The sequence below is a fragment of the Schistocerca americana genome, chromosome 1 (assembly GCF_021461395.2).
Source record: "Schistocerca americana isolate TAMUIC-IGC-003095 chromosome 1, iqSchAmer2.1, whole genome shotgun sequence".
NCBI lineage: Eukaryota > Metazoa > Arthropoda > Insecta > Orthoptera > Acrididae > Schistocerca > Schistocerca americana.
This window is the reverse complement of record NC_060119.1, coordinates 257,336,303-257,352,772: the sequence shown is the minus strand read 5'-3', so window position 1 is coordinate 257,352,772 and position 16,470 is coordinate 257,336,303. Positions and strand designations below refer to the sequence as shown.

Genomic DNA, 16,470 nt, shown 5'->3' with positions numbered 1-16,470 from the left:
GTTGCTGTACCTATTCTTATGCCATACATTTGTTGCATCTCAAAGCAATGGAAATTTGATGAATAAATGTTGCTAGGTTTTTAAAGCAAGTTTATTTAAAAACCAAAAAATTTAGCACTTCCTTTAGCCTAATTGATATTTCGGTTTTAAACAGTTAGTAGTGAAAAATAGAAAAATGTACCTGTTATAACCGAGACCAGACGAATACCTAAAATATCGTTATCAGTTTTAACTGGTCGGTTTTTTCCATTCCTAGTAAGTGTGCATGAGGGAGTGCAGAAGTAAGCTATACGCTATTGCCGCCAGAAATTAATCTATAAAAAAAACTTAACTATGAATACCAACAGCAAAATGTGAAATGATCCGTATTGTAGGGAAATTACTTTCTTCAAAAATGTTCTTTAAAAGGAATTAGGCGACTTTTAGTAAAGACTGACAAATAGCATAAAATCATATTTTATTCCAGGGCGTCTTATTTCGAAATAATATATCTTTGTATTTTAGATACACACAGCGTATAGCTGTCAATAATTTGGTGAGTGAGACTCGTTCAAAGTAGCAATGTGATTACATGAGGCGGTGTTGGGTTTACGTAATAAATGTATAACAACGTATAAGGTGGGAGAGGGTGTGACGAACTCCACACCGTGGAAGACGTCCCCGGTAGCGTCGAGCAAAATTTGGTGCCTATGTGTCATTATTAATCCACGTTACATTTCAGATGAACTTGTGAGCTCTGTCCTTTTTACTGATGTGTCGACAGCTTGCTGTATGATGAATCACCGAGTCAGGGTAATGTTGCAGGGCGCCATGCTTTCGCAAAGGCATCAATATACGAAAAGTTTGCAGGCAATTTTGAGGCAGATTTCAATCATTTGCATCTCAGTGAGGGACAGTTATCGAATTTCGAGAAAGATACCCATTAACAGTGTTGTGCAGTACATTTAACTGCTCTCCAAGGGTCAGTGACCCTAACATTATCACATGTAATCTAAGTTCAGTTTCAGTGGTAATAATTGTAGTAGCTTATGTAGAAAATTCAAAATGGTGCCAGTACTAGTAGGGAATTTTTACACTGAAGCGCCAAAGAAATTGTTATAGGAGTGCGTATTAAAATACAGAGATACGTAAACTGGCAGAATACGGCACTGAGGTCGCGCAACGCCTATGTATGACAACAAGCGTCTGGCGCAGTTGTTAGATCGGTTACTGCTGCTACAGTGACAGGTTATCAACATTTAAGTAAGTCTGAATATGGTGTTATAGTCGGTGCACGAGCAATGGGACACAGCATCTCCTAGGTAGCAATGAAGTGGTGATTTTCCCGTACGAACATTTCACGAGTGTACCTGAATATCAGGAATCCGGTAAAACGTAAAATCTCCGGCATCGCTTTTCCGGAAAAAGATCCTGCAAGGAGGGGACCAACGATGACTGAAGAGAATCGTTCAGTGTGACAGATGTGCAACTTTTTCGCAAATTGCTGCAGATTTCAATGCTGGGCTATCAACAAGTGTCAGTGTGTGAACCATTCAACGAAACGTCATCGATATGGTCTTTCGGAGCCGAAGACCCACTCGTGTAGCAGCGATGACTGCACGACACAAAGCTTTACGCCTCGCGTGGGCCCGTCAACACCGACATTGGACTGTTGATCACTGGAAGCATGTAGCCTGGTCGGATGAGTCTCGTTTCAAATCATATCGAGGGGATGGATGTGTACGGATATGAAGACAACCTCATGAATCTATGGATCTCGCATGTCAGCAGGGGTCTGTTCAAGCTGGTGAAGGCTCTGTAATTGTGTGGGGCGTGTGCGGCTGGAGTGGTATGGGACTCCTGATACGTCTAGATACGACTATGACAGGTGACACGTACGTAAGCATCCTCGTCCACCCATTCATATCCATTGTGTATCCCGACGGACTTTGGCAATTCCAGCAGGACAATTCGACATCTCTCTCTTCCAGAATTGCTACCAGGTGGCTCCAGGAACACTCTTCTGAATTTAAACACTTCCGCTGGCCCCCAAACTCCCCAGACACGAACATTGTTGAGCATATTTGGGATGCCATGTAACGGGCTGTTCAGAGGAGGTCTCCACCCTCTCGTACTCTTACGCATTTATGGACAGCCTTGCAGGCTTAGTGGAGTCAAGTCCCTCCAGTACTATTTCAGACATCAGTCGAGTCCATGCCACGTCGTGTCGCGGCACTTCTGCGTGCTCGTATCATTAGGCAGGTGTACCATTTTTTATGGCTCTTCATTGTATATTCGCAATGATTCGGTAATTGGTATACAATGCAGTAGAAACAGCAGTAGATCTGTAAAAGTAGTCAAAGTAATTTGAAATACTGAAAACGTTTAGCTTTTTTTCTGTTACAATAAAGGAAGATGTGACAGAGTGGAAAAGATGTAGAATAGCATCAAAATAGACAAATTTAGAACGATAGTAGCCAAAAAGAATAATGATAAGAAAAATGTGGTATTATAGACATTTTAAACTTAGTTCATTGTTCAGGTCGAGAAAAATTAGGAAATAAAAAATAAATATTTTAGCATAAACACTTATAAGTACATACATATAATTTTATCTGTGATGGTCATTTGTTGTCATCAGTAAAGTGGACTGTGATAACTAAATAAATAAATAAGGGATGAGGATAGCTAATTTGAACATACTGAGTCTCCACAGACAGTACGCCACCGTAATAGAATTTTTCACGCACAATATTCAGGTGTTGGTAGGACCGTAGATGGAAGTATATTATTCGGTTTTGATGATATATACATATCAATGTAATAAGCCAATGTTGGTCTAGGTAGGTCCCGGCTCCTTAATGTCATTTTGACTGATTGTATCATCTTCTCCCAGTTGAGTTTATGTATATGGAATTCCCCGCGATGATCATGGCCAAGTGGAATTTTGTGTCCACTATATGCGGCAGTGGGTGTCGTCAAGATGGAGGTTTGGGTGCTATATCGACACAAGCTGAGTTAGGCATGTCAGTTCTATCCCCACAAAATCTGTGATATTCGTTGAAAGTGCGAATTCCGCTGGCCTCAACCTGCTAATATTTTGAAATTAGACAGTGATCATCTTCATCCCGGGGATACATCATCTGGTCAGTGTAGCCTTTAATCCTCAGAGTGTTCTGTTGCAATCGCAACAGAGGAAAGCAGACAACGGCGAACCCTGACGGAGGATCTTCTGTAACTGTATCTTCTCCAAAGGGTTATCATTAATCATGAATCAGGTGTGCGCATTTTGTAGGCGTACCCTGACGATCTCGGCGTATGCCCTTTTAATTCCTTTTTTAATTTATGTCTCTTTCAAGGTAATCAATTTCCACTCTATCTTACACTTTTTGGATGTCTAGAAAAGCAAACCAAAACGTTTCCTGCTTTTCCCAAGTAATATGGACGAGGTCTCGACAGTCTATTAAAAAATTTGTTGTCTACATTCTCAGACAGCGGAATTTTTGTACCCCAGGTACTTCAGTTTTCTGTCGGCTGTTAACCACCCTCACAAAAATTTCGTTATCAGCTCTGTTTGCGTATTAGCGACTGAAGTGATTGTGGCTTTCTTCAGATTACCATTAGAGCCCTCATGAATTCCATTACTGGTACAATGATTCGCAGGATTTAATTGCACATTTTCTTTCGCGTGCCCTCTAGTAAATGCCAGCTTACGTGATAATCCATTGCATGCATAATGAGATTTTCACTCTGTAGCGGAGTGTGCGCTGATATGAAACTTCATATTGCATGCATGTTTATCAGACTGTAAATGTTAGCCGTGACTTTTTTTAACCTGAAAATGTTGTCCAGTGTGGACGAGTCTACCTGGTATAACTACTGCACTGCTAAGAAATAATATTCTCGCGTTAGTTTTCGTCCGGTAGACTTTTACTTAGCATACAGTTTTACGTAGTTGATTAATGCGGGCTTAGTTTTCCATGTACCCCTTTCGATTTCAGATAGGTGCAGCTCTCTCCATTGTGTCAGTGGATTCCAGTTTGTACTCTAATTCCACATCGTGATGTAAGCTGAAATTAAGCTGCCATGTTCCTCTAATCCAATGGCTCTTTTGTTATGCGTAAACCAGCCGATGTGGTCGAGCTGTACTAGGCGCTTGAGTCCGGAATCGCGCTGCTGCTACGGTCGCAGGTTCGAATCCTGCCTCGGGCATGGATGTGTGTGATGTCCTTAGGTTAGTTAGGTTTAAGTAGTTCAAGTCTAGGGGAATGATGACCTCAGATGTCCCATAGTGCTTAGAGCCTTTTTTTTTTTTTTTTGTTATGCGTAAGCTGTAGTGACTTGATACGCGGAACAATATAGAAATCTGTAGGCTGGGATTCTGCCGTATATATTTGGTTTACCAGTTGTGATACATGTGTAAAGATGCAGACCCAGGCCAGAGCAGCATGTCGTCATGTCGCGGCTCCACAACCATGGAACCGGCTGCCGGGCAGTAGCCAGCACTCGAGACGTATCGGCGGTGCTTCGTACGAGACATCTGCAGCAAGAAGGCCTTCTCTTTCGTGTATAAAAGCTAGTCCTCCAACTAGTCTGATCACAGATACAGCTGTGTTTCCACTCGGCGTCTGCTGTGTCTAGGCTTCCGCAGTGTGACTGCCAATGCTCTTCAACCATCTCTATGGATGCATCAGCTCTGAGGTCCGGCTGCTATGATGGTCCTAGGGTCGAACTAAGACCCTCCCAGCCCCGATCCACACGAATCCGCCAGCCGAAACCCTCCTTCCATGTCCGCTGTACGATCCTTGGTGACGCCACGGACTACAGCTGGGCTCAAGCTCGAACTGTTCGCCACCTGACGCCCGGCTGCCATTTGCGAGCCTTTTCTACGCTTGTCTAACAACAAATCCAACAAATTTTACCATCCACCATTGGCTGCCTGCATCTTCTACACCTAAACCACAGAACCTTACTTCCACATCCACCGATTCCTTTACACTGGTATGTCGTCTAATCAATTTGCAGCGTTAAGTGTGACACTAAGCGAGACGTCTGATTGGGTATTTTAATCTCCAGGTGTTGGATGATTAAAGGTCACTTATAAAATTCTGTAGATCGTCACTTAAGTTCGTATTAGGTATCTGATCCACGTGGTCGAGTACAGTCTTAAAATCACCAGCGACGATGGTTTATGCGCAGACGCTGTTTGAGTAGAAACAGTTATTTCTGCAATGAAAAATGCCTTGCGTTCTGCTTAGCGTTTCCTGACGAAGACAATGATTATTAATAATTTGGGTGCCAAAAATGTAAATCACGTTGACGTGATGGGGTTCTATAATATCCAAGGCGTCTCGCAGTAACACTGCCGTGGTGTGCTCTTTACCGAGATTCAATAATGTGTCTTATCTTGAAATATACGTTACTGTGGAAATAGTAACATGTAACATTAGAATTATATCAGCCTCCATAGTACGTACATTTTGTTAGAGACCTATTACCTTAGTTGTTGATTCGATTCTGTTTACGTTAATGGTCAGAGACTAACTATGTCGTGTGGCCTTAATCAACTTTTGATTCCGTGTCGTCCTCTCAGTTTGGGCTCTGGTAGCGATCAGGCTTGTGCCTATCCAGGATTTATTCCATCGGCGTCAGCCAGTGATTCTGTACTTCGGTGTTTTGCATAGCCATATTGTTTTTAGTGACGCTGATGTGTCTTTTCCCGTCGGGGTTCCTCGAGAGCCTTCAGGACCTGTATGTACACTGCAACTTCCTTTTTCATTCATTTTCCTGAGGGTCAGAAGGCGTGCTCATACCGCGACTGGTCCTGCCCTTTCTCACTGTCTCGGTGGTGTTAGAGGCGATCAGACTTTCTAGGAAATTGCATGCTACTGTTGCTGTCCCTGTTCTGGTTTATCTGCGTTTTCAGTTTGCAATCCTGTGGCTGGGTGCGAATTTTAGAGGCACGCTTTTCAGCCCCTTCGAACTCGCATTGTTTGTCCAGCTGCAAGACTAGTTCTACATTTGCAGAATACTTTCACAAACCTAATCGCACATTTTCGCCATCCCATGGTACATGAGTCTTAGCTGTTCATTTTCCTGCCCGTGTTGGCATCCAGGTGCGATCGCATTGCTAATTCCGGATATCTGTATTTCCCCCTCGTGATCTGTGTGTTCTTTTGTTTATTGCCGCAACTTTAGCCACAGAAGCTGACTGATCGGTATAATGTTGCACTTTCCATTGTGTATAACTGGTTAGTATTGAGGGTGCAACCATACTGGCTGCGCGGAAGTGCCCTACCTACCGGCAAGTTGCGCAGGCATACAGTAAGTCAACACTGCAGATTAAGACTGGGCGGAATGTTATTTTAAATGTCTATGTGCATCACTCTCACATCATTCGCGACATTTCTCGGTTGTCGTTAACGAGCTGTAGAAGAGATCCATATACATTCTATAGGAAGTCGTTACGAACTTCAAATGACAGATTATAAATTCGAGTCGTATATAAGTCAAGTCCGATGTGGGTAACTATGTTCCGCTAGAATCACTCCTTAATGTTACCATTTTTACGCGACCAGATTCCTCTTGTGGTTGTCAATTTTTCCTCAATCAGCCACACATACAGATCCGCAATTTAGATGTGCCATCGACAGAGGAGAACAAAAATCGAAACGTGCAACGCTATACTCTGCTTAAATGAGCGCAGTTCGTGGTTGCAGTAGTTGCTGGGACAGTAGCTCAGTCTTTTCCCCAGGGGATTGGACAGTTTCTGTAACAGGAAGAAGAATCTGAATGAAGTTTTCATTGATGAACTTTGATGTCATGTAACATAGCACAGAACGAAAACTATGAAGAAAGAGATAGAAAAATGAAGTATTTAGCGCAGCGGCCTGTAGATCACACTGCCCTGATTTCGATTCCTGGCCAGCTCAAAGATTATCTTCGCTTGGGGACTGGGTGTTGGTGTTGTCCTAATTGTTTCATCAAATTTGCGTCAAAAGGGAAGCCAAAAATTGCCGTCAAATACAAAGATTTGTACCAGGCGCCAAATAAACCCCGACGGTGTCTCGCGGCCAGTAATGTCTTATCATCTTTTCATTAACTGCTTACAAGTTCCACCTGCCCACCGAATTTACATATGGAGCACTGAGCATTGGTGTTAGTGATGTCTAACTAATCTGGATGTCAAACTGCAGCTATCTGAGCTCGCCAGCCAAAGACAATCGCATTTCGATTCTTACTTGACGACATCGTGGTGACTACAAATTGTTAGTAGAACGCAAAAGAAAATACTTTCTGATCCTATGTTCAATTGAGCTTGTTACGTTGGATGTTCTAGATGTCTAGAAAACTAAACTAACTGGTTCAAATTAGTGGAAAAAGAACGATCTGCCGTAACATTTCAAAACTTTAGTGTGGTCCAGATACTGATAGGCTGATTAGAAAATTGATTCTACTTTATTTTGCTTATGCTTTACTAGCTGTTTAATCCTCCGGCTACTCCTGCTCGATACACCCCTTCCCACAATACTGTGTTCCGGGTTGCCTGCCCCACAGGCAACGCAGCGCAAATCGCAAATGTCAGCGGATGTTCAACAGAGGTCGCCTTGGGCCAAGGAAACACTTCGCCACACCTGCCACAGATACCAGACAGGGACGACAATAACATCATCCGGACAGAAGTGCCAACAGGCAAAAAGCTTGTTATGTCTGACAGCAACAACCAATCACGCAGATGCGGTGTCGCCATCCACGCGGTTTTATAACCTTTAGCTCGTGGGCTGCAGAGGCAATCGTATTCTGTAGTTGCATATTGAGGGTTGCATTCTACAGTCAGAAGTCGTGCTTTGCAGTTGACCATCACAGTTCAGAAGTTACCAGCAAATGCGATGGATTATCGAGAGATGCCATACTGGAATACGCCTCATTATTAAACGTACTTGTTATTGGAACCACAACAGCCCTAGAATTGCGTGTCAGTACGGACTTTGTCTCTCAAGTGGCTAAATTCCCATTTTTGTGGAATATTTGTGTTCCAAACTTTACTTCGAGATATTTTCAGAGTTGAGGTAAATAAGAGTTATTTACTTAGACTAATTTATTAGTACACTGGCACAGTCGTTAATAGTGACGTAGCTCAACGGAAGTACACAGCACCTCACAACACTAATACATTCTGTTGGCGTGTGAAACAACGCTATGACGCTATAAGATGCAGTAGAAATCAATAAATTAGGTAATTTATTACGGAAATACACTTCTGGAAATGGAAAAAAGAACACATTGACACCGGTGTGTCAGTCCCACCATACTTGCTCCGGACACTGCGAGAGGGCTGTACAAGCAATGATCACACGCACGGCACAGCGGACACACCAGGAACCGCAGTGTTGGCCGTCGAATGGCGCTAGCTGCGCAGCATTTGTGCACCGCCGCCGTCAGTGTCAGCCAGTTTGCCGTGGCATACGGAGCTCCATCGCAGTCTTTAACACTGGTAGCACGCCGCGACAGCGTGGACGTGAACCGTATGTGCAGTTGACGGACTTTGGGCGAGGGCGTATAGTGGGCATGCGGGAGGCCGGGTGGACGTACCGCCGAATTGCTCAACACGTGGGGCGTGAGGTCTCCACAGTACATCGATGTTGTCGCCAGTGGTCGGCGGAAGGTGCACGTGCCCGTCGACCTGGGACCGGACCGCAGCGACGCACGGATGCACGCCAAGACCGTAGGATCCTACGCAGTGCCGTAGGGGACCGCACCGCCACTTCCCAGCAAATTAGGGACACTGTTGCTCCTGGGGTATCCGCGAGGACCATTCGCAACCGTCTCCATGAAGCTGGGCTACGGTCCCGCACACCGTTAGGCCGTCTTCCGCTCACGCCCCAACATCGTGCAGCCCGCCTCCAGTGGTGTCGCGACAGGCGTGAATGGAGGGACGAATGGAGACGTGTCGACTTCAGCGATGAGAGTCGCTTCTGCCTTGGTGCCAATGATGGTCGTATGCGTGTTTGGCGCCGTGCAGGTGAGCGCCACAATCAGGACTGCATACGACCGAGGCACACGGAGCCAACACCCGGCATCATGGTGTGGGGAGCGATCTCCTACACTGGCCGTACACCACCGGTGATCGTCGAGGGGACACTGAATAGTGCACGGTACATCCAAACCGTCATCGAACCCATCGTTCTACCATTCCTAGACCGGCAAGGGAACTTGCTGTTCCAACAGGACAATGCACGTCCGCATGTATCCCGTGCCACCCAACGTGCTCTAGAAGGTGTAAGTCAACTACCCTGGCCAGCAAGATCTCCGGATCTGTCCCCCATTGAGCATGTTTGGGACTGGATGAAGCGTCGTCTCACGCGGTCTGCACGCCCAGCACGAACGCTGGTCCAACTGAGGCGCCAGGTGGAAATGGCATGGCATGCCGTTCCACAGCACTACATCCAGCATCTCTACGATCGTCTCCATGAGAGAATAGCAGCCTGCATTGCTGCGAAAGGTGGATATACACTGTACTAGTGCCGACATTGTGCATGCTCTGTTGCCTGTGTCTATGTGCCTGTGGTTCTGTCAGTGTGATCATGTGATGTATCTGACCCCAGGAATGTGTCAATAAAGTTCCCCCTTCCTGGGACAATGAATTCACGGTGTTCTTATTTCAATTTCCAGGAGTGTAGTTATGTACGTATAATTCGTAAAATAACAGTCGATATTGCTTGGACATGCTACTAATGATAATAATAATAACGAATCAACTAAGTATATATTCACAACGTACTAAAATTACAACGGCGCCTGCTTCTCAATCCAAAGCGAAATAAATTTTTACTTACTTGGCATCTAAAGTGACGCATGCCCTACCAGCGTATGTTTCCACATAATTTCGTAAGGACACGCACAACGCAAACGTATGACATTATTTCTCTCAGCAGGGCGTTAAATAACGTGTCTTCTGCGCTTCTGAATGCTACATGACAAAAGGCAATGCACGTACAAGGCTAGTGACAATCGATTCACGAATAAAACTGCAAACGCGTCTCAGTTTCGGGCGGGTACATACGATGAAGATACAAACCATACGAAATGTATTTGAAGCACTAAATTTTCTGTTACTACCAGGCGGAATGAGACTCAAGAGACTGTAAACTTGATAGCTTGAAAGGATGATTATGTGGACGGCTTCTAAAGAAGTAATGTTTTACTGAAGTGATAATTACCTGCTGATAAGATCCCCCGACTTTAGTAAACCACCTCAAGTTTCTCAGTTTAGTTAGTGCGTCCGCGGAAGATGGCATAAGAGCAGTATGACTCGTGTTTTTCAATCCGAGAGTTACACTCTGTCCTTGGATTATCTTGCTGAATTGTCACGCGGTATTTGCCCCTATCTGTTTGCTGCAAAACTCTCGTTGTTGATGTCCCTCCAAGGAGCAGTACCAGCGCCACAGCAATCTCTATATCAAGCAATTTCTAAGTGATGAAGAGCGATGCTGTATTAGTTGAAATAATGTTCGTGGTTGTCCTTATGATGTGTTTATTTACGCAAACATCGTAATCTGATAATGATGAAACAATATATCTCTTATTAACGCAAAACTAATAGTTTCTTGACAGCATGGTCTCACGACAGAACTATTTCGGAAGGCATCCTATAGACGACTGGCAACTATGACGCGCAGTCTAGATCGTAGCTGTTCGTACAACTTCGTTACCTTAAACATTGTTTATTGAAACGATTGCTTTCTTGCAAAAAAATGGCCCTAAGCACTATGAGACTTAACATAAGAGGTCATCAATTCCCTAGACTTAGAACAACGTAAACCTAACTAAGGATGTCATACACGTCTATTCCCGAGGCAGGATTCGAACCTGCGACCGTAGCAGCCGCGTGGTTCCGGACTGAAGCGCCTGGGACCGCTCGATCACAGCGGCCGGCGCTTTCTTGCATCATAATATTGTTGTAAGAAAGTGCTTATGTGCAGTAGGCTTCTCCTAATTCTACAGTGGGAAAGTGGCTTTTATTAGTAAATACTTATTACACAAAAATCACCTGCTTCGTCGCAGGATGGCTGTGGTTTTCCTGCGTACCGTGCACTTATGTAACTGTCTGTCTCACAGGTAGCCCAAGCGCCTCATCCCACCGCCTACTGGCAACACCAGATACTCCAGCGGATAGTTCATCCAGCGTAGTAACCGAAATCTTACTTTCTGTTATGCGTTATGCTGGACAGTGCTGCCTGAACTCAATGAATACTACCAATACCTGCATACGCAATATAAAAGCAATATAAAACGTAAATCTGGAAAATAAGAAAATAAAATCTGATTTGAAAATAATTGGTACCTTACACGCTTCAGACAATATTAGAGCATATGACCTAACGTTCATAAACAGAAATTAGTCAATAATACACAGGTCGATGGAAACTTTTAGCAAAACTAGAACATGGTGGAGATGCAGACGATGAGCAACTAAAATGAATACGGTACAATTGGCTTTTGGCTGAAGTCGATCGATTTGATTATTGTGAAAGGCTTATCTGTAGGGTAGCCCGAGGTCTAGGTTAGGTTGAAAGGTGATAATTTAGTTGTGAGTTGGTGAAACCAACGAATGTCAATGCCAAAGAAAGGTCGTGGTAACAGTTTGACCTGTAGCGTAGCCTCGTGTTTACATTCGCGCCATATTTAATTGGTCGATTTCAGCCAAACGCCAGCAGTACTGCTCGTATGCAGCCGACTTGAATATGCTGGCACGCTGAAGTTCTGTGCTCGCACCGGCTAGCGCACATGTCCTCTTTCCACGGCAGCAGAAGCGAATCTGGGACTGCGAATCGAGCCCACAGGCGACAGCTGACTGTAACTTCAACATAGGCCTTACACCATTAGGCCACGTCACCAACCGCTGAGGCCAAATGTGTCTTGAAGTCAGACTATTCAGGATTATTCAGCCCGTTGGAGCCTTGCCTTTTTGTCCAAAACTGGATACGACAATAATGTGTAAGAAACGAAAGATACAAAAAGTGTGACACACCTCATATGAAAGTAACAGTTTGGCTTACTGCACAGGATAACAAAAGTTGTTGACATACATGATACAAATTTTTTGAGATTAAATTTGGTCTAAATTTGCCAGGATTGGAATTAATGACTATATTTTGGAGTAATTTATGAATTTTTAAGAGTAATTTATAGTGTAACTGTGGTCGATGGATGTGGATGTCGTTTCGGGATATCCATTCGTAGTATTGAATCCACATTTCTGCAAGTAAATTGGTTTTTTTACATGTGTACACATATGTGCTCAAATTATATATACACATATGCGGGCGCTGCCAAGGTTGGAGCCATCTTCTTAAAGCAACATAACTCAGTCTTCAATTTTTTGTTTTATTTCAGTTACACAATTTTATACAAAAAATGTGTACGTTAACTTACAGACTCAAGTATATGAGCGAGGGAGCATTTTTAAACACACATGAAACGTCAATAATAGGGTGGGATCACTGAATGGAGGAAGTCCATCCGCTCAGCCATTCTGTGTTGTTCAAGTGTCGTGTTGACGTTGATGTTGAGGTAGCATTGCGTGGTCGAGTTGAAACGCGGCCAACCTCCCTCTATCACTGGATCGTCCTCAGGGGTGGGGTTCCTGTCAACAACACATTTCGTTCGATTATATATAGTATTGAGTGATTTTTGAGGAACGGGGAACATCAAATGTTCCGTCATACACATACACGTAATAGTAGATTTATTCGAGTGGGTGATTAGCGTACACTTTTGTATTTACTCCCTTTAGATACAACCAACAACGAGCCTTACATTAAAGCCACCGTAATCAAAATGACACGTCTGTTACTGATACAAATGTGCTAGACAGTTATCGTTAATAAACACGCCGAAGTGACGAAGAAACACACAGATAAACACAAGTCTCGACTAAACTTCATGCTGTTCGCATTTGCACCTTTCAGTCACATTGCAGTTTTTTCACTGTACTGAGTCTCTAGTACGAGAGTACAGAATATTTTCTGGCCACTGCAAAATTAATTGAAATTGGTTATATGACCACCACTCTGTCTAGTGCTATCGTTGAGGAAGTTATAGGAAGAAAAATATCAGTATGGAGAGGACGGACAAAGAGTGGTTTATAAAACGCGATTTCTCAACTTCATGTCTTGAAGGATCTAAATACTGATAACATGTGTTGCTGCAATAAAAGAAGGCACACACGACAAAGGAATTATCTGAATATGAAGGAAATCGGTGGATATGATGTACACGTGCAGACAAAGAAATGTGTATAATTTCAGTAAAATCGGATATTTTACTCTAGAAAAGGGCATTAAAAATTGAGGAATTTCTCCTGAGGGATATCGTGCCAGATTCTGTCCAATTTGCGCGTTAGATCGTCAAACCCTCGAGATGGTTATAGGGCCCTATCCATAAAGCTCAAAAGTTTCTCAATTTGGGAGGAGACATCCGGTGACCTCGCTGGTCAATGGAGGGTAAGTGGAGCATGAAGACAAGCAGCAGAAACTCTCGCCGTGTGTGGTTGAAATGCTGAAATGTAAGCCCGGGATGGCTTCCCATGAAGGGCAACAAAACTGGGCATAGAATATCATCGACGTACCGCTGTGCTGTAAAGATGCTGCAGATGACAACCAAACATATCCTGCTATGAAATGGAATGCTATCCCAGACCCTAACTCCCAGCTGTCGCGCCGTATGGCGGCGACAGTAAGGATGGTATCTCAGAACTGTCCGGGTTGTCTCCACACACGTTTTAGCTTGGAACGTCCGTATTTAGAGTAGAATTCTCTTCCTTGATGAGTCCCGCTTTGACCCGAGCCTCGATGAGGAGCGAGGACTTGTTTGGAGACTCCCCAGACTGCAGTGCGATATCAACCTGACTGTTACATACCATGCAATCTGACGACCAAGAGTGATTGTCTGGGGTGCAATTTCTTCTCGTAGCTGGAGCGCTTTGGTTGTCCTCCACTGCAACCTTATTGAGGTACGTCGACGATATTCTACGCCCCGTTTTGTTACACTATATGGCAAGCCACCCTGGCCTTTCAGCAAAATGATGCCCGCGCCCGCACGTGGTGATAGTTTCTACTGCTTGTCTTCAAACTTGCTAAATACTATGTTGGCCAGCAAGGTCGCCGGATCTCTTTCCAATTGAAAAAGTGTGCGACATTATGGGCCCTATAACCATATCGAGGGCTTTGATGATCCAAGGTGCTAGCTGGACAATTTTCGCACGATAGGCATCAGGAAGACATCAAATAACTCTGTCGATCAGTGCCAAGCCGAATAACTACTTGCATAAAGGCCAGAGGTGGACCGGAACGTTATTGGCTTCCTCAGTTTGTGAAACTCTTTCTCTTACTCATCCGATTTTTCTAAAACTGTAATGATTCATTCGTCTGTGCATTTACATCGCACCTACCAATTTCTGTCCCATTCGGATAACTATCTGATATATTCTACTATTTTATCACTTTCGTAGCTTGAACGACATCATTCCGGAAACATGTCGTGCCTCATATGACGTACTAAAGTCAAGAGCCGCTAGATTTCGCACAGGCCAAACAGACAGGAACAGAGACAAATTTTTCAGCCGGTGATTCATTCAGACACAACGATTTGTCTGTACAAACACTGTCTCTACAGGCAAGTCTGTTCGATTATCTGGGCGTGTAAAAGTCCCTTTATCTGAAAAGCAAGTACTAAAATCGACATAAAGTCGAGGGAATGGAGAGCATAAATACGTAACTGTCAAAATATGTTAGCTAACCAACGAATGTAAATTGGCCAAATTTATAGACAGCATGACTGATATATAAAATAAGCAGACGTACGCAACGATAATTTGGCGCAGTGGGCATACAAGCTGAGTTATTAGAAAGACATGCAGCTTAAGATAATGTGTAAAGTAAATACTCACATGTACTTGGCGAAGTTAGTCCAGAGCTTGACCATGACGTTGCGGACTTTCTGCTCGTCTGAGGCCGGGTCCAGATTCTGTCCAGGTCCAGCGGTTTTGAAGAGCGAGTCCAGGTCGGCCATATGCGGTGCCCCTAAAGTGAAGAAGAGACTTAGTCTTAACATAGTCTATGGAATGACGGCTGCTGTTAACAGACTAAATATCTGCGTACAACATGTCATAATATAACAAGCAAAACTTTGCGAATCGGAGGCCGTATGGTCAATATGTTACGAAAATCTAGTGGGCAACTACATCTGTATTCGAAACCACATTACGGTGTGCAGTGGAGGGTTCTTTCGTCATCAGTATCTTTTCCCCTCTGCCCAATACGGTTCGCAAATGGCGCATGGGAAAAATAAATGTCGGTAATGTTAATGGTTAATGCAAACACCCTCAGCGGTACTATTTCCCATTCATCGTGTTACAACCAGTCTCGTTCATGATAATCAGGTTGCCGATTTGTGCTAAAGTCATGACACAAATGATCTGGTCTTACTTTGTCATGATTTTAGCACAAATTGGCAGCATGAAGATGTTCAATGAATGAAGCCAGTAGTAATACAACAGATGTGTAATAACACAACTGAAGTGGTTTTCATTTATCTGTAACATTAATACCAGCTGTACTGCTGAACGTGATCAAGAATGTCGGCAACCCTTCTGTACGAGCTCCAATCCCATTGATTTTCTCCTTGTGGTCACTTTGCGAAACATTCATGGGATGAATTAATATGTTACTCGACTATTCTTCGAATTTCAACAGTAAATTTCTTTGTGGTGTCTGCCACTGGAATTCGTTGAAGTATATCAGTAACGTTCGGTCGCCAGCTAAACGACCCCCTGACGAAACGCGTCGGTCTCCACTATTTCTATCCAATCATACAAAAAGTGTGTGTATATATGTACGTCTGTATGGTTCATACCTCCTCCTAAGCCACTTTACATATTTGAACCATACTTACCATAAACTAAGTGGAAAGAAATACTATGGGGGTAAGAACCACAACATTCTATTAACGTAAGTGAAGAAAGAAGGGAGGAACTGGAGAGATGGCAGGGGAAGGAGTGGACACACGTAGAGGGGACAGTAGATGGACAAAGAAAGGAAGAGGAGATTGGCTGAGAAAGGGAGGGGAAAGAGGTAGAGAAGAGGAAGAGGAGGCACTGTACAAAGAATGGGAAAAGGAGGAGACAGCCAGAGAGAGGAGGTAGGACATAGGGAGTGCAGAGGAGATAGAGGGGGGGAGGAGAGAGAGGGGGGAGGAGGAGGAAGAGGGGGATGAGGAGGTAGAGAGGGAGGAGGAGGTAGAGGGAGGAGGAGGTAGAAGGGGGAGGAGGAGGTAGAGGGGGAGGAGGAGGTAGAGGGGGAGGAGGAGGGGTGATGAGGGGGAGGGGGAGGTAGAGGGGGGAGAAGGTAGAAGGGGGAGGAGGAGGTAGAGGGGGGATGAGGTGGTAGAGAGGAAGGAGGAGGTAGAGGGGGAGGAGGAGGTAGAGGGGGA

General features: G+C 44.2%; 1 protein-coding gene across 1 annotated transcript in view; it reads right to left on the bottom strand.

Annotated features, from left to right (window-relative positions):
- Nucleotides 1-12,352: 12,352 nt before the first annotated feature.
- The window catches only part of LOC124624685 (esterase FE4-like), a 96,843-nt gene continuing 92,725 nt past the window's right edge, over nt 12,353-16,470 (bottom strand). Inside the window, exons 10-11 of the mRNA XM_047149121.1 lie at nt 14,930-15,062; nt 12,353-12,625 (exon numbers count right to left, since the gene is read on the bottom strand). Coding sequence (XP_047005077.1) covers nt 12,463-12,625; nt 14,930-15,062 — 296 coding nt within the window. The 3' untranslated portion in view covers nt 12,353-12,462. The remainder of the gene's footprint in view (nt 12,626-14,929; nt 15,063-16,470) is intronic.